Below are 16,395 nucleotides of genomic sequence, written 5' to 3'. Positions count from 1 at the left end.
GCCGGGACAGTCTGGCCCGGCGAGCTCAGAACAGATCAGAGCCTTATTTGTCCAGAGATGGGGCGCAGCAGGTGTTAGTTAGCAAGATACTAAGCTGAGTGCCACAGCTTTGGCTCATCCACCAAAAAGGAATCAAGAAAGGAGTGGAGACCAAGTGGGCAGGGAACTGCTGTGTGGGGAGCAGAGTGTGGATTAAGAACATCATCAGAGGAGACACTGAAGCTGGAAGCAGTTGAACCAGGACCCCGTGGCTCAGGCTAAATCTCTGAGAAAGTAAAGGTTTCACTGTAACAAGTAAGTTTGTGAGGCTGGCTGTGTGTCTTGCTTAGGATGAAATAATGGAGCCAAAGAGGGGAAAAATTCCTTTGAAATTTGCTGCGCTGGATGCTGTAAGAGAGAGATCAAGGACACTGAACAAAGGCAGAGGGAGAGGAAGAAAAAGAGATGCTCTTGTGTTCCAGCTGCAGTAAGATGGCAACCTGTTTAGCGCTTAGCTTCGAGTCATTTGCTACTCCCTTTGACTGTAGAGTTAGCATCAAAGAGTTCTCTGTGGCTCCATATAAACAACTGGGTTCCTTTGGTAGGTATCAAAGCTTACAGGCTTAATTAGTTTATTAACCTCACCATGTAGCTGCAAGAGGCAAAATGCACGGTTATATTTTTTCACATTCCTATTTTCCATTCAAAGACTAATCTTGTACTTAATTGTTCCCTTGGCTTGTGAAGTGACACGTAGATGCTAAAAACAGACTGGCATTGAAAAAACAAGCACATCCATTCATTTCACTCCATCTCAATATAAGCATGCTCAAGCCAGTATCTGTTTTTCCTCCACACACAATGACACATAGAAACACGCCCACACACAAACAGAGCCCTCTTCCATCTTTTTTCTCAGCACTTAGGTGTGCCTGAGTGTTTGAAGGTAAGTACAGTGAGTGACACTCAGCTGCATTCTTAATTTTTGGATGGATCTTAACTTCCAGCCATGCTCAGCAGCCTAAGCTTCTTCCATCAGCCGAGGGTCAAAAGCATATTGACGCTGATGGGTAAAAACCTTGTAACCCCAATTTTGGTGATGTTCATGTTTTAACTTCAATTAAAGGATTACATGCTCCTCTGTGGGTTGAGGAAATTATACAAATCTTGGGTGAACAAAACATTTTCAAAACCAATTTGATAAAAAATGCATCGTTGTCATGCAAAAAAACAAGGCTTTTCTTAGGTCCAGGAAAATTAACATTTTTGGAGGTATAAGACTTTCATCCATCATTATGTAAACATGCACATATACACATGTGCAGACACGAAAGAAATGGGGAATGGCTGCAAGAGAGGAATCCAAAATTTCAAGTAGGAAGCAGGAAAGAGCACAGTTCATCAATGGCACAAACACAGTGCTTTATCTCACACAGCAGGTGTGTGGATTACCTTTTTAATTGGATCTTTGAGCCTGGCAAAAGTAAAGGACTATTGTAGTTACTGTTGAAAGCAAGATGAGAGAGCAAGGAAAGGGCAGGGGGAGAGCAGAAGATGGGAGGTGTGTTTCAATCATCTTTGGTGCGTGCTTCTGGAAACACAAACCCAATTACCGCCGAGACAGAGGGGCGAAGTGTGTGCAATGCAAGCACGCACACATGCTCAGATGCACACACACACACAAGTACGCAAACACAAGCGTCTGTCTGCCCTGAACATCCTCTTTTGCTATCTGAGTACACTATAGGGTATTAGTGACATCAGTGTGTGAATTTAGAGGACATAGTTAGGATTGTCCTCTCTCCTCTGGGGCCCGTTTATCTATTGGAGGTAATATATGGGGAAGAAAAACAAGACCCAGTAGAATTCAGCCAAATTAATGTTGTCTGCTTCTATTCTTCTGCCGCCTGTAATGACAAAGTTTGTTAGTCGTCTCAAAGATATCCTTTCTCATCTCTCTCTCTCTCTCTCTCTCTCTCTCTCTCTCGCTCTCTCTCTCTCTCCATGCTATCTTTCAGTATTCAAACTCCAGCCGCCCCCAACCACGACTGCCAATCTCAGATCAGCACCACCATCACCATGGCAGCAGAGCTCCTCCAGGCCACTGGGGGCAGGATGGAGCAGATGGAGCAGCAGATGGGTCAGATGAGGCAGATGTCAGAGATGCAGATGTCCTCCTCCTCCTCCTCCTCCACCTCCACCTTCTCCATGAGCTCCACCAAGCTGCGCAAGGTCTCCCAGGGCACGTCCAGGACCATGGATGGTAGGAACCATCCCTCCCTCAAGATGATCTTTTATGGCACAGTCGGCTTTTCTTCATGTGCTACTCTCTCTGATGAAACATATTTCATACGCCATGAATGATGGGGGTTACCCTATATGTCTTTTTATCACATAAGCAAAAGTAACAGACTTTGAACATAATTTAGTCTGTTAAAGGAATAGTTCACCCAAAATTAAAATTCTATCATTATCTACTCACGCTGATGCCAGCTGAAACACAGGTGGTTTGTTAGTCCATAAAACACACAGGTAGGTTGCCAGGGTAACTCTGTAGCAGTGTTCTCCAAAACAACTGAAGTCAGTAGGGTCCAGTTCTTTAGAGTTCCAAAAAGGGCAAAAAATAACCATAACATTACATCATACAGCTTGTGCAGCATAAGTCTTCTGAAGCCAAATGGTTGCACTGTGAGTTGAAAAGACCTACTGTATATTTACGCCATTGTTTAGTGCAAATTTTCATGCATAGGCCTTCTCAAAAGAAGAACTATACCAGACATTTGAATGTTCTGCATTGAAATGTATTCATCTGCTCTTGCTTGTTGAGGTGAAGAAGAGACAGATCAACAGCTGGGTGGAGGTTACACTGTGGGGTCTGGGAAGACTTAATGATGTCAGTCCTTGAGGGTAGCATGTGAGGCACCTGAACAGATGCCAACCAACAATTCAAGACATTAATCAAAGTAATTACTTAAGTCAGTACTAGGGTGCAACAAAAACTACTGTGGAAACTCAGTGCCTGTGTTGATAAGCATCACATTTGTATGCTAGGCTGCTGTAGCCCAGTTTATCTATTTGTCTATGTTGTGATGCTGCATCTCCTGGTGCGTTTGCTTCCTCAGAACACTCTGTGGTGCAGCGGAAGACCTCAGCTGTGGTGGAGTCCTTCAGCCAGGTACAGAAATCCCCCCAGATCCCCGGGGGAGAGTCTGTCCCAGATTTTGAGGAGAAACTGCGCCCCATCACTGCCCAAGAGGGTGAGTTTAACTGCTCCTTTCATCTCACAACACCTTGAAATTTCAAGCAACACCTCCTGCATCCCCCCAGTATCTCCCTCCCCATTACCTTATAAACAACTGTGAGCCCCTGAGACTACGAGAACTGTGCGCCAGCTAATTTTAGATCCTTGCCCATGGCTTGCCTAGAAACTCCAGATGACACCAGATAAACTCCTCTGGGAAGTAAAAGTTTGCTGCAATGTGTAAACTTGAGATATCCATTTGTCTCTCTGGGCGAAGGTTTGACTTCTACTGTAAATCCACCCTGATCAAAGAACTGAGAAAGACCTCGCAAAGCATAAAGATACTGTGATGGAGTGTGTGTGACGCCCGTGACCTCCACAGAGGAAAATCTTGGCTGCTTTTGCTGAGTATTGCCGTCTGTTCTGCATAAACTGTAGGTGTTTGAGCCTTATTCACACTGGCTCTACCTGTGAATTATAGATTAAGAGACTTACCTATCACAACCTGTCACAATATGCAGAACACTGCGGAGTAGCCTTAGCATTAGCATTCATGGATTGACCTTGCACCTGCTGGTCCCAAGGGAAGATGGGAAAAGGGGAGACGAGGCAGTAAATGTGACATACATTCATTGTCATTGTTAAGATGCGATTTTCAAGTCATAATAAACTGTTTTCAAAAAAAATTGTGTTAATGGGGAAAAGAGAGGAGCTGCAGTGGTTATTCTACAGCTAATTATTCTCAGGCAAATAATGAAAGTTAACATGATCTCAACCGCAGTGTAATGGGTTTCATGGTCTCACAGTATCGTCCTGTGCCTGATCTGTCATTCTTAGGTGACAAGGCAGTGTTCAAGGCCAAGGTGACAGGGAAACCAGTGCCCAGCGTCACCTGGGAAAGGGCCAGCGGGTGCCCCTTGTCTGAGGGGACCAAGACTTTCTATGACAACATCAACAAGCAGTATATACTCAAGGTTTGCCAGCACAACCTCAGAGCTCATAGAGAACCTCATTTATAACAGGATCTCACTCATAAACATTTTGTGTTTCTGACCAAATCCAACCCAAGGCTATGATGTAGGAAAAACAAGAAAGATCTTGGCACTAAATTAGGTTTATATTGATTTAGGTCTATATTGATTCTCTCCAATTTTCAAAAGGTAGAAACATTTTGTTTGTATTTGAGTATGTTCTTTCACATAATTGTACAATGGAATCTAGAATAAAGTCAAGAAATATTTTATAGATTAAGCCCACTGTATAATTGTTTCAACTACTTGTCCATCTTGGTAGGCACACAACCAGTGTTTGCAATAAAACTGCAGGTCAAAAATTATGGCAAGCATGGCAAATGGTTTGTATTTTTGTGCCTGCATGCAATATTGTGATAATACTGCGAATAGATGCATGCACTGTATGTATCAATACAGCCCATTTTCTATAAGCTGCATTCTGCTTTTCTTGGCTACATCGATTGTTGTTACTTAACCATGCCTCATTCATTTATAAGACAAATCCATCATATTTATGCAGATGTCATTTGTATTTCATAAAATGCGTATGCTTCGTGAGCGCAAGTGCCTGCAAGTGTTCCTTTGATGAATACACTTGGATTTGAATCCAATTGCATGTGTCGGGGCATTTTCTTTTCCCTTTGACCAAGATAGATAGTAGAATTGCGTTGCTTGAAAAGGTGAGTGTGACCGTGACGGAAGGCTACAGAATCCCAGTGTTTCTGTACAGGCTCCCATTAAGCCAGGGGCTCTGCCATCTTGGTGCTGTCAACTCAGACAGCACACCATGCATCATGTGGAAAAGTAGATAGAAAAAAAACCCTCTCTCTGATCCTTTTATCTATAACCACTCTGGAGTGGATTTAGCGCTGTCTCTGTACCAGCCGGGGAGCTTAAGTGAAGCTTAAATAGCTATTATAAAGCAATTAACTTGTGGGTGCTGACATATGCATCTCCCCTTGCCATCTGTTTCTCCGGTGAGGGATGACTGTTAAGTTGCAGTGCGAAATGTTTACAAGGGATTCCTAGCATGGCACTGCCTCCTTCTGATTGGACCAAGTACTGCAACAACATCTGAAGTGACCACAGCTATTGCATGAGGTGTCTTGCATGCAAAGATTTGAATCAGCCTCATGACAACTGACACATATCACTTGCTCTCTCTCCTATTGTTTGTGTAGCTCTCCTCTCAATACTATGTAACAGAGCAGATAAGCCGTGAAAAGCATCTTTTATATACACACAATATATTGTTTGCCATCAGCATTACAACAGGCTTTTAGCACCCATTTTAATTCATTCTTTCTAACATGCAATTAATTTCCTCCACTTCAGATCAAAAGCCTGGCCTTGGAGGACGCTGATGTCTACAAGTGTATTGCTTCCAACGAGCATGGAGATGCCATCTACTCCATATCCCTCATTGTTACAGAAAGTAACTCTGACTATTTGATATAATACTTTGTTGTGTGAAACAGTGTAGTTCTCAAACTAATCTCTGAGTAATCTAGAGGCTTTCAGTTTAGTTTACCCTCTGTGTTTTTTTCCTGGTGCCTCTGGTGAAGATGCTCTCTGTCTTTGTTTCTAGATCCAGCAATGGACTTCAAAAAGATGCTGAAGAAACGGTAGGAACACAAGCCTCTAACTTAGACTCACCAAAAAAAAAAAAACATCTGTCAAGGTGTGGGGGGACTTTCTCTGATCCACACCCGATCCTCCTGTACCACGTATCCACAAATATCGACAGGACAAAGATCTAAAGAGATCCATTGTGTGCCGGTGTTGCAGCAGGGCCAGAGGAAGATGCTTTGAGCTGTCATCAAACATACACATATACTGTCAGACATACATGCACACGCCAGCACAGAGCTCTGTATGTGCACGTACACACGAACACGCGCACGCACTCTGGTTTCCCCACTGAGGTCTTTCTTCTTGTGCAGAAGTGTGGAGAAGAGAGAGGAGAAGAAGCCACCTACAGAAGAGGAGATGCTAAAGATCCTGTCTGGAGCTGACAAGAAGGACTACGAGAGGATTTGTGCCGAGCACGGCTTTACCGACTTCAGAGGAATCCTCAGGAAGCTCAAGGAGATGAAGAAGAAAGAGGAGGTGGAGGTGGGCCTGTCACACAGAGAGCTTGTTCACATACCGCAGGATCAGATAGGGAAGAATAGAGTTGGTTAGGATATGAACAACAGCTCAAAATAGAGCAGAACGGAAAGGAACAAAACAGAAAAGAAAGTTTAATGTCACGCAGTGCAGCCATGTCGGCGAAGGGACGTCACATAGCAGCAGCCAAGTCGACTAATGGAAAGTATGCCTAAGAAGCCGGTGGGGAACTAATTATTCTCCAGTGCTATGCTGCCACTTCTTTTTTTTGTTCTGTTTATGTAAAATCTGTAAATACATGTTTGATGAGGTGAATTTTCTCCAGATGGTGCGTGTGCTGAAGCCCCTGGAGGACATCACTGCCAAGCCCGACACCAACGTCGTCTTTGACACCATCCTGGAACTGAAAGATCCAAACATCAAGATGTACTGGTTCCTGGTAATACTCAAACTGTCAGCAGTCTGTGTGTGTGACTTGTGTGTATGTGTGTGCACATGTGCCTGTGTATGTATGTATGCATGTATGTATGCTCGCTGTGCATTTGCATACACAAACCGCTTGCAAGTTTCCCCTCTCATCTTTTTTTATTTATGATTCAGGGCACAGAGCTGCTGCGGATCCAGTATTCTCACGGGAAATACGAAGTGAAACAGATGGGGACCAAGTACATGCTGTGCGTCTCGAGCGTGAGCCTCGGTGACATGGGCACCTACACTCTGCAGGTTGGAGACAAGAACCTGTCAGCCAGGCTCACCGTCATAGGCAAGTGCAGAGCAGAGTTTAGCTCCTTCCCACTGCTTGTAACTCAGAATAACAATGTCATCACTGACTGTTTTACTTACACTCTCTGTCGCTCTCTCTCTCTCTCTTTTATATGCTCTCTTTTGCATTTGCATCCTCCTACACCTGTGTGGTGTCTTCTTGTCAAGTGCTGTGCTTTGGACTTGATCCACTGTGTGAAAGATAATGTGATGGGATTGATGATTGATCTGTCATTATGAGTGATTGATGACTGGTCTTTGTCTGAGTTGAAATGTGGAAATAATTAGAGGAAAGCAATATCCTAAACGAGACCTCCTCTTCCTCTCATGTACTTCTCCTAGACATAGTTTTATTTCAACTCAGTGATTTTTAACATTTTCTCATCATTTTCTGAAGCTCCTGAGAAACAAGCCTTGGATTGTCTCACTCTGGTATATCATGCTTCTCTTAGCTTTTTCATTTTTTTCTTCTCACACGTCTTAACATGCACTCATTCTCTTCTCAGTCTCTAACGGGTCATTAGAGAGAAACATCTCAGAAATCTATCAGCAATCTGTGAGTGTAGCCATCTACAAATGAGATATGCTTCTCTTATTTGTCTCAAGCACTTTCTTACAATGAATGCAGATGTATATTCTCTTGTGCATCTCTTTATTGCTCCTAAAGAAATACTATATTGAGATATGCTACATTTCTCCAGAGATAAAGAAAAGGTGATGTTAAGCAACAGATCTTTCCGATGTGAATCTGTGCATCTGCCTGACACTTTTTTTTTTTTTTTTTCCTTCTCCCCTCTCATTCCTTCCAGGCGCTGCCAATTCCCTGTCATGCCTGCCATCTCTTACTCCATCTGCATGTCTTTCTCTCCTTCAGATGAGCCTCTGAAGTTCCTGTCTGACTTCAAGCCCATGAGAGTGACGGAGCGCCAGACCGCCGTGTTTGAGGTCCGTCTCTCCAAGAAGACCGATGCGCCGCTCATCTGGAAGGTTAGAGAATGACTCAAATAGACATACTGAAGGACTTGCTCACACTTTTACATACGCATACACCATACAGTCTACCTGTGACCCCACAAGGCGAGAGATTTTAAGCATTTGCTCTCTAGCAAATATTTCTCAGCATACATGTAGTTCAGAAGGATAGGGCACACAAGTGTACTTACAACATTGTAGGTAGAAATCAGCTGATAACCTATTTCAACCTCTATCTCTCTGACATTATTCCTGTCATTCTCCACTGCATTCAGAAACAGAAAAAATATGTGTGAATATGTGTTTGTGTTTTGGCAGGTAAAGGGGAAGGAAGTAAAGAGAGATGAAAAGTTTTATGTGTCCCTGTCTGAGGATGGTCTGACCTACACCTTGAAGATTAAGGACGTGAAAGTCAGTGATACTGGAGACTACACCATCAGCATCGGAGACCTCACCGCCACCGCACCACTTTTCATCGAACGTATGGATGAGTGTTTCAGTCGACATTTTCATGAACTTTACTCACCATCATTAAAAACTTTTTTTTTTTGCTCTATGTTTTGTTATGTTTTTGTTTTGTTTTGTTTTTCCCCAAAAGGGCTGCGTCTTTCTGTTTTAGTGGAGTTAGCATTTCCAAGGAAACAAACCTTCCCCCTTAGACTTAGAGATGAGCAGTTTCTGCCTTTTTCTCTCCCCCGAGATTAGAGGCTTCCTTCCTTCATAGCTATGCTAAACAACATCATCTTCCCTCTATCTTCCAAATGAAGACGAATGGGTAGCATAATAAATCCTCCCTCCTAGTGCTGAGTTGAAAGTAATCCAACCAAATCCCTCCTCACAACAAGCTCATTTATTACAGCTCTGTCTAACAAGATGCTTACTAGCCCAAGGTGCAAGCTGGGGCATGTAAATATCTTCACAAGGACATGTGGCTGTCCTCTGGGGTTGGAGGAACACAGGCACAGTAATTGGGGTTGTGTTAATTAAAGTTATTCATCATTAGACTCTCTTTTTCTTGCTCTATAACTTCTTCTTCTTTGTGTCTATCTGTCTGTTTCTGGTGAAATGTCACAGCAGGGACAAGGCCAAGGCCTATGTGTAGTGACAACACTTAGTTTTCTCATGGGATGGCAAGTATCTAAAAAAGTTCTGTTCAAATCTTTCGATTTCTATTTCTATGCTACAATCATCATTTTTTGGCTGTGGATTTGATTGGATTTATTTTGCATATGTTTAAAATACAAGAGTCAACAATATTTGGAGGGAAACATGCGAGGAAAAGCCAAATAGCAGTCCTCAGTGACAATACACTTATTAACACTCTATCTGGTTTTAGTTTCAGAGGGCAAGTCAGTCTCTTGCACTAATTCTACTCTTACCCTTTGCCCAGGGATCCCCATCAAGTTCACCCGCCCCTTGAAGAACGTGTGCGTGACGGAGAAAGGCAAGGCCCGCCTGGAGTGTGAGATGAGCTCCAAGGACGTGCACGTGCGCTGGCTGAAGGACGGGCGCGACATCACGGGGAACCCTCGCTATATCTTCATGCGCGAGGGCAAGAGGGCCGAGGTCATCATGGAGGACTGTGAGCTGGAGGACGAGGGCGAGTACGCCATAGTCTGTACTCAGGACAACGACGAGCACGAATATGTCAGTTCTGCCAATCTGACCGTGGACGGTAAGGCTGTCGATTAATCTGTCTGTTCTCATTGTCACTCAACTGGTTTAAAGTCTAATATTAACAATTGACTTTAATATCTGGTCAGTAAACAGATTTATTGATCAGTAAATAAGAGCCTATAGTTAAACACATTAGCTCTTCATTGTGTGTTGCCAGAGCGTTTCGCCACAGTGATGAGCGGTATGTCAGATGCTCAGTGTCCTACAGGCTCCCCGGCTGAGCTGTGTGTTGTCCTGAACGATGAGAAGGTGGATGGAGTGTGGCTGAAGGATGGAGTGGAGGTAAGAGACAACATGAGACAAGATGAAGAGGTTGGAATCCCCTTGTTAGCCCCCAAATGCATCCTCCTTCTTCACTAGGGGAGGGAAAACAAATCGATCGGTCTACCATAGCTACACCAATCTTGCTATTTGAACAAATTGCCCACTTGTAAACGACATTTCAATTAATGAGTTGATCCGATGTGGCTATAGTTCCCAGGAAAACAAATGGAGTATTCACATGCACAAGTATGATAACATTTATGGGATCTTTATGTCTCTAAGCTTTCCAGTGACTTTACTCTGTTATGTTCAATGAATGATCAGTGCATTTTGCTCTCATTCATTCAATCATAATAAAAAACAGTGTCCTGCTTTGTCTTCTGTGCCACATTTGACAGATTTCAGATCTGAGTGGGGTTCAGGTGGTCAAACAGGGAGCGGTCCACAAGCTGCTCTTCAATGGGGTGACCAATGCCCACCAGGGTAAATACACCTTCAGAGCCAAGGGGGCCGAGAGTGAGGCTGTACTCACCATTGCAGGTCAGTGTGTGTGTGTGTGTGCTTGTTTAAATGCATGTATTCATAGCTGGGGGCAGAGCCTTCTCCCTTTCTACTGGAACAAGCTTCCTGCCATTGTCGGGGAATCAGACACTGTGTCAATATTTAAATCCACACTCAAGACCCATTTATTCAGCCTACAACCTGCTTTAACTCTCAGCTGAAATCTGTGATTCAATTACTTCTCCTGTGGACTGACCTGGTATTGCCCAGTGCTCCCATATTCACACATACAGTGTGTGTGTGTGTGTGCACATATACACACACACACACACACAGGCAAAGCTCTGGACTTGTTTCTTAGAGTGTGTGATGTACTTGTTCTGTTGCTTGCTTTTATTATTATCTTTGTTTTCATCTCTTTTTATCTTGTTCTCTTTATAGCACTTGATGATAAAAGCGCTCTATAAATAATCTTTACTTGAGTTCTCGAAGCTTGATCAACAACCTAGCTCCACATGATGTCATTCAACTTTATGTTCCTACACATCCCCTCTTATCCCAGACTATGGTTATAGCAAACTAAAACTACGACGAAAACTAAGTGTTAATTAACACTTAGTTAAAAACTGAATTAAAACAAGGCTTTGGGGAAAAATTTTAACTGAACTAAAACTATCTTGTCTACTTGTAAAAAAATAAAAATGCATGTGAAATGTTTTTCATTTTTGTCCTTTTAGTTTGTGAAGGGTAAAAAAGAGACTGAATTTTGGGCAGAGAATTTTTGGCTCTAAACGTTAATATCCCTGCCCCAGACCCTCCGGAGATTGACTCCTCTGTGCTGGACATGTTGGGTTCCCAGCCGGTGACGGTGAAGGCCGGCCAGACGGCCACCATTAAGATCCCCTTCAAAGGCAGACCCCCTCCCAAGGTGACCTGGTACAAGGACGGCCTGGAGGTTATGGAGGATGAGCGGACCAAGGTGGAGCGGACAGCTGACTGCACCACACTGGTGCTCAGCAGGTAGGGAGCAGAGAATGCTGTCATCCGTAGTTCAGTGGTTCAGCGGTTTTTATTCCCATCATATATATGATAACAGCTCAAACACCAACAAAATCTACAGTTCCATGAATGACACTCACATAGCTAGACTACTCATGTATCTAAATATCTGCACTCACTCTGCCTGTTTACCAGATGTGTAAGAGAGGACAGCGGTGCAGTTATGCTCCGTCTGAAGAGTGACTGTGGCACTGCTGTTGCCAACCTGCACCTCAATGTGATTGGTGGGTGAAAACACATCTGGCAACAAATGTTAAAAAATATGTTTCCTCAAGTCAGTTATGAAATACTTAACCCAATCCCTTTTGCTGCTTTCTCTAGACCATCCTAAGCCGCCTCAGGGGAAAGTAGAGTTCCTGGAGCGGTCGAGGAAGTGCATCAAGATGAAGTGGAAGGCTCCCCGGGACAACGGGGGCAAGCAGGTGACCAGCTTTGTGATCGAGCGGCGCGTGGCCAGCAAGAAGTCCTGGATCAGGGTGGGCGAGGTGGACAGCAGCACCACCGTCTTCAGCAATGACAAGGTGGAGGAGGGCCAGGCGTACCAGTACCGCATCCGGGCCGTCAACTCAGAGGGAATGAGTGACCCTCTGGAGACAGAGGAGGTGTTCGCCGGAGAGCCGATAGGTGAGAACTAGTGAAAATATATCAGAAGACTGTTGCCATCATCATCATCGTGATCCTACATCATCCCCCTAACATTATTATAATTTCCAGTCTTGTCAGTTCATCTCTCCAGACATCCATTGCATAAAAGAAACTTGTGAAAGTGAGGAGGTGTGTATGTTTTAGGCACCCAAAGGTGAGAGCTGTAATTATTCTCCTCCACTTCATTGTCATTATCACCATAATCACTATGGTTGTCATTCTACTGTAGCAACATTCTTACTTCTTCGTTTCTGGCATTTGGCTATGCTACTACTGTTTAAATCCGCCCACCCAGAGCCTCCAGGCATGGCGTCCCAGCCCCAGGTGTCTAACGTCACCCGGGACACCATGACAGTGACCTGGACAACCCCAGCCCAGGATGGAGGAGCCCCTATCCTGGGCTACAGTCTGGAGAGGAGGAAGAAGGGCAGCAGCATGTGGGTGCAGGTCAACAAGGAGCTGCTCACCGGTCAGACACTGGGCTATGAAATAAGCTTTTTGTTTTCATTTCCTAGCTGCTGCAGATTTGAAATAGTGTTTCACTGTACAGTTCTGTCAAATGATTCTTCCCATTCTAGGTGTAGTACTGATATGTTCACATTACTTTCACACTTTATCCTCTGGGTTCAGACATGCATGTGTAAGGATATTTTTCCATGTATGGTTGTTTTTTAATCAAATCAAATCAAATCAATTAAATTATCAATATCAATCAAATTAAGTCATGTCATGTCATGTCATGTCATGTCATGTCAAAAATGGCTATTGGGCACAGCATCCAAACTGTGTGGTAATCAGTTCTGTATTGACAGTACCTACTCCTCTGTGGTTGTATTTTTTTCTTGTATTGTATTTGTATCTGTAATACTACTTCCAGATACTAAGTATGTGGTGGATGGGCTGATGGATGATGTGGAGTATGAGTTCAGAGTGACCAGTGTGAACCGGGCTGGAGCAGGCAATCCCAGTAGCATTTCTAATGCTGTCCTGGCCAAAGACCCCATACGTGAGTCCTTCACCGCCTCCTATATAATATTATCTCAAGTATGCTCTAGAACATTTGTACCCCAATTAAAATCTCGCATATGACACCGTTAACACACGTCAGCATTAAAGAGTGATGTCCTCATTCATATTTATTTCCCCTCCTAGGAGCTCCTGGCCTGGTGAGGAACCTGTGTGTGTCCGACTCCTCCAACTCCTCCGTTTCTCTGCGCTGGAGCCCCCCAGACCAGGGAGACGATCCATCTGGCTACGTCCTGGAGGTCCGCCCCGAGGACGCCAAAGAGTGGATGAAAGCCACCAAGATCCCCATCGCAGGTACCGCCTTCACCGTGGGAGGGCTTCAGGAGCGCATGAAGTACCTCTTCCGCATCCGCGCTGTCAACGAGGGAGGGGTGGGGGAGCCCGTCGAGCTGTCCGAGGGCGTGTTGGCCATGCCCCCACCTGGTGAGATGACTGCATCTCTTCTAGTTTTCTCTATTCTATTTGATCCTGAATTAGTATTTGAAAAATGCGTCTCTGATTTCTCCCTGCACAGCGGCTCCCAGGTTCGACCTCCAGGGGAAGCTGACGAACCAGATGGTGGTCCGAGCCGGAGCGGTGCTGTGCCTTCATCTCAGCTTCAATGTAAGACCTCCATCAGCCTACCGCCAAATTTTCTAATCCCTTGCCCCCTTCCAGGGAGGACAGAGTGCAGGCTCAGCTCCAGAACAACACATCTGGATTCGGTGTTTTGTTCAAGGAAACTTCAGCAGGGCAGATGCTTGCCGCTAAGGGGCTAGAACTCAGTTTGCCCGGTTCACGGATGGTCTTCTGAACCACGAGACCAACTTCCCGCCCAAATAACTCCGACGTCCTCACCCTTTCTTCTTCCTCCTCTCTTCCCTGGCAGGGTTCCCCTCCTCCAGTGGTAACCTGGCTCAAGGATGGCATCCCCTCCCATGGAAGGGAGGTCATCACCAAGAGCAAGAATCACTCCCAGCTCCTCATCTCCTCCTCCCAGCGATCTGACTCCGGCATCTACCGCGCCCACCTGAAGAACGACTATGGAGAGGCACACTATGATGTCAGTGTCAGGGTTACAGGTAAGTGGTGAAGACACTTCTATGCTCTCTCTTTGGACAAATCACGAACAATAAGGTCACTCAGAAAATTTGATGTTTTTTCAGAACCTGATTTGATGAACCTTACAGATCCTGCAGGGACATATTTGAAGGTCTCAGTTTTTCATCTTCTCTTTACCACCCCCCTCCTCTACTCTCCTCCTTCCCCAAGACTTTCCGCGACCCCCGAAGAACCTTCGCCTGGTGGAGGAGGTTCCAGGCACGGTGACCCTGCAGTGGGATCACACCCCGGACCTGGCTGCCGACGAAGGAGCCCACTATATCATCCTCAAACGAGACACCAGTACCGCTTCCTGGTTCACCGCCGCTGAGCGCGTCTTCAGCAACAGGTACACCGTGACCGGACTGCTTCCCGGGAGGAAGTACTACTTCCGGGTGATCGCGCGGAACTCTATCGGAGACAGCGACCCCCTGGACTCCAAGGAGCCTCTGGTCATCGCCAAGGAGAAAGGTAGGCATTTGACTTCAGCGTTATGCCTTTGAAATGTATGTGAAAGGAATGTTTTTTCTCATTTTTGTGTGTGTTTGTGTGTGTGTCCGGGTCCAAGAGTGCATCAGCAGCCTCCTGTTGAAGGCGTATGCTCCACCTTCACGCCAGGTGAAGCCCTCTTTCCTCCTGCCGCTGAAGGACCACGCTGTTCGCAGGGGCCATGACTGCACCATGAGCTGCGCCTATCAGGGCATGCCGACTCCACAGGTATGGTTGCCATGGTTACTGATGTCGACAGCTGATCAGCGGTATGTAGGCGATTTGCTGATATTTTAGCATTTTGGGTGGTCGTGTGTTCATGTGCTTTTTTCAAAATAACAGTAATAATGAGACTTCCTTATAACCGTCATAATCAAACATTTCTGCACCATCTATACCACCTTATGAATACCATGATATATTGTTTGCACCTGCCCTGTACAGGCGTGCTGGTATAAGGGAGACTCGAAGATCTCAGACTCCCCTCGGTTTTGGCAGAGCACAGCTAACGGAGTGTGTACCCTCGTTATCCCCACCTGTGGAGCCAAAGACGGGGGAGAATACACACTGGTGCTGGAGAACCCACTGGGGATGGCCAAGTGCTCCTGCAAACTGGTGATCTTTGGTTAGTATTGAAGGAGGGCAGATGGGATGGATTAACGGGGTTAATACGAAGAGGTGAGGGCGGAGGTTGATGAATGGATGGGTGGAAGGAAATAAGGAAGGAGGTTGCTGACTAATGCTTTATCTGTGTGCCATCCTGTCTTCCAGATAAGGATGACAAAGGCCTTCTGGAGAGCCTGACCAACCGTGCAAACAAAGAGAAGCTCATCTTGTAAGATAATTGCATGAGCTGCTGTCTACTAGACTGCCACTACAAAAATGACAGAATATGCAGTTTAATTGGCCAAAGACCTTATGTTATGTTAGTGCTGCCATTTTCAAGAGTTTTAGTTAGAGTTAGTCAGAGTTCGTCAGATTTTGACTTGAATTCCTTTTTGATTGTCACTTGTTCAGAATAGTACTCTGTGCCTGTATTCAATTTTCTTGACTCGGGTAATACAACAAATGAACACCAGAGGTCAGACTTGCTGCCATCATTGGTATTGACATTCTGCTCCAGGAGCAGATTAATGTGTGGTGTGGTGTGTTGGAATCTCTTCTCATTATTCAGCTCACTCAGTCAGAGAGCTGGTCCTTCTCTTCTTCTCTTCTTCTTCTTCTTCTCTCTCTCTCTCTCTCTCTCTCTCTCTCTCTCTCTCTCTTCCTTTTCTTCAAGTCTCCCATTTCTAGACTAGACTCAAAGTCCACAATACATGCGATGCCATGCCACTTGCCAGGTCGACCAAGTTGAATGGAGTGTGTGTATTAAGTGATATCAAAAACAAAAATAACACACTCTTACAGTACACACCATACAGTGCCCTTCATCTACACAGACACCTTGGTCAAAGGTCAAAGGTTATTTGAGTAAAGTAGCATGCATACTGCCTAAACAAAATGTTAATGCGACTACTCACAATTTCACTTCCCTCAGGGCGTCCTGGTGGTTTAGTTTACTAAGGCTCATACCATGTC

General features: G+C 44.9%; 1 protein-coding gene across 1 annotated transcript; it reads left to right on the top strand.

Moving 5' to 3' along the window:
- Nucleotides 1-2,058: 2,058 nt before the first annotated feature.
- LOC139666068 (immunoglobulin superfamily member 22-like) lies at nucleotides 2,059-15,656 on the top strand. Its single transcript, XM_071545163.1, has 25 exons — nucleotides 2,059-2,221; nucleotides 3,102-3,236; nucleotides 4,058-4,194; nucleotides 5,569-5,668; nucleotides 5,822-5,858; nucleotides 6,177-6,348; nucleotides 6,668-6,907; nucleotides 6,943-7,105; nucleotides 7,979-8,091; nucleotides 8,395-8,557; nucleotides 9,467-9,751; nucleotides 9,911-10,035; nucleotides 10,416-10,557; nucleotides 11,331-11,538; nucleotides 11,713-11,801; nucleotides 11,899-12,201; nucleotides 12,518-12,691; nucleotides 13,100-13,228; nucleotides 13,375-13,671; nucleotides 13,763-13,851; nucleotides 14,117-14,309; nucleotides 14,500-14,799; nucleotides 14,897-15,045; nucleotides 15,262-15,442; nucleotides 15,589-15,656. Exons 1-25 carry the CDS (start codon nucleotides 2,059-2,061, stop codon nucleotides 15,654-15,656), a joined length of 4,155 nt encoding a protein of 1,384 aa, XP_071401264.1.
- Nucleotides 15,657-16,395: the final 739 nt, after the last annotated feature.

The sequence above is a fragment of the Centroberyx affinis genome, unplaced genomic scaffold (genome assembly GCF_046629955.1).
Source record: "Centroberyx affinis isolate AG114_WGS23_722 - 3 ecotype Tasmania unplaced genomic scaffold, CSIRO-AGI_Caff_v1 ptg004786l_1, whole genome shotgun sequence".
In the NCBI taxonomy this organism is placed as follows: Eukaryota; Metazoa; Chordata; class Actinopteri; order Beryciformes; family Berycidae; genus Centroberyx; species Centroberyx affinis.
The sequence above is the reverse complement of the archived record's forward strand: the minus strand, read 5'-3'. Positions and strand labels throughout refer to the sequence as shown.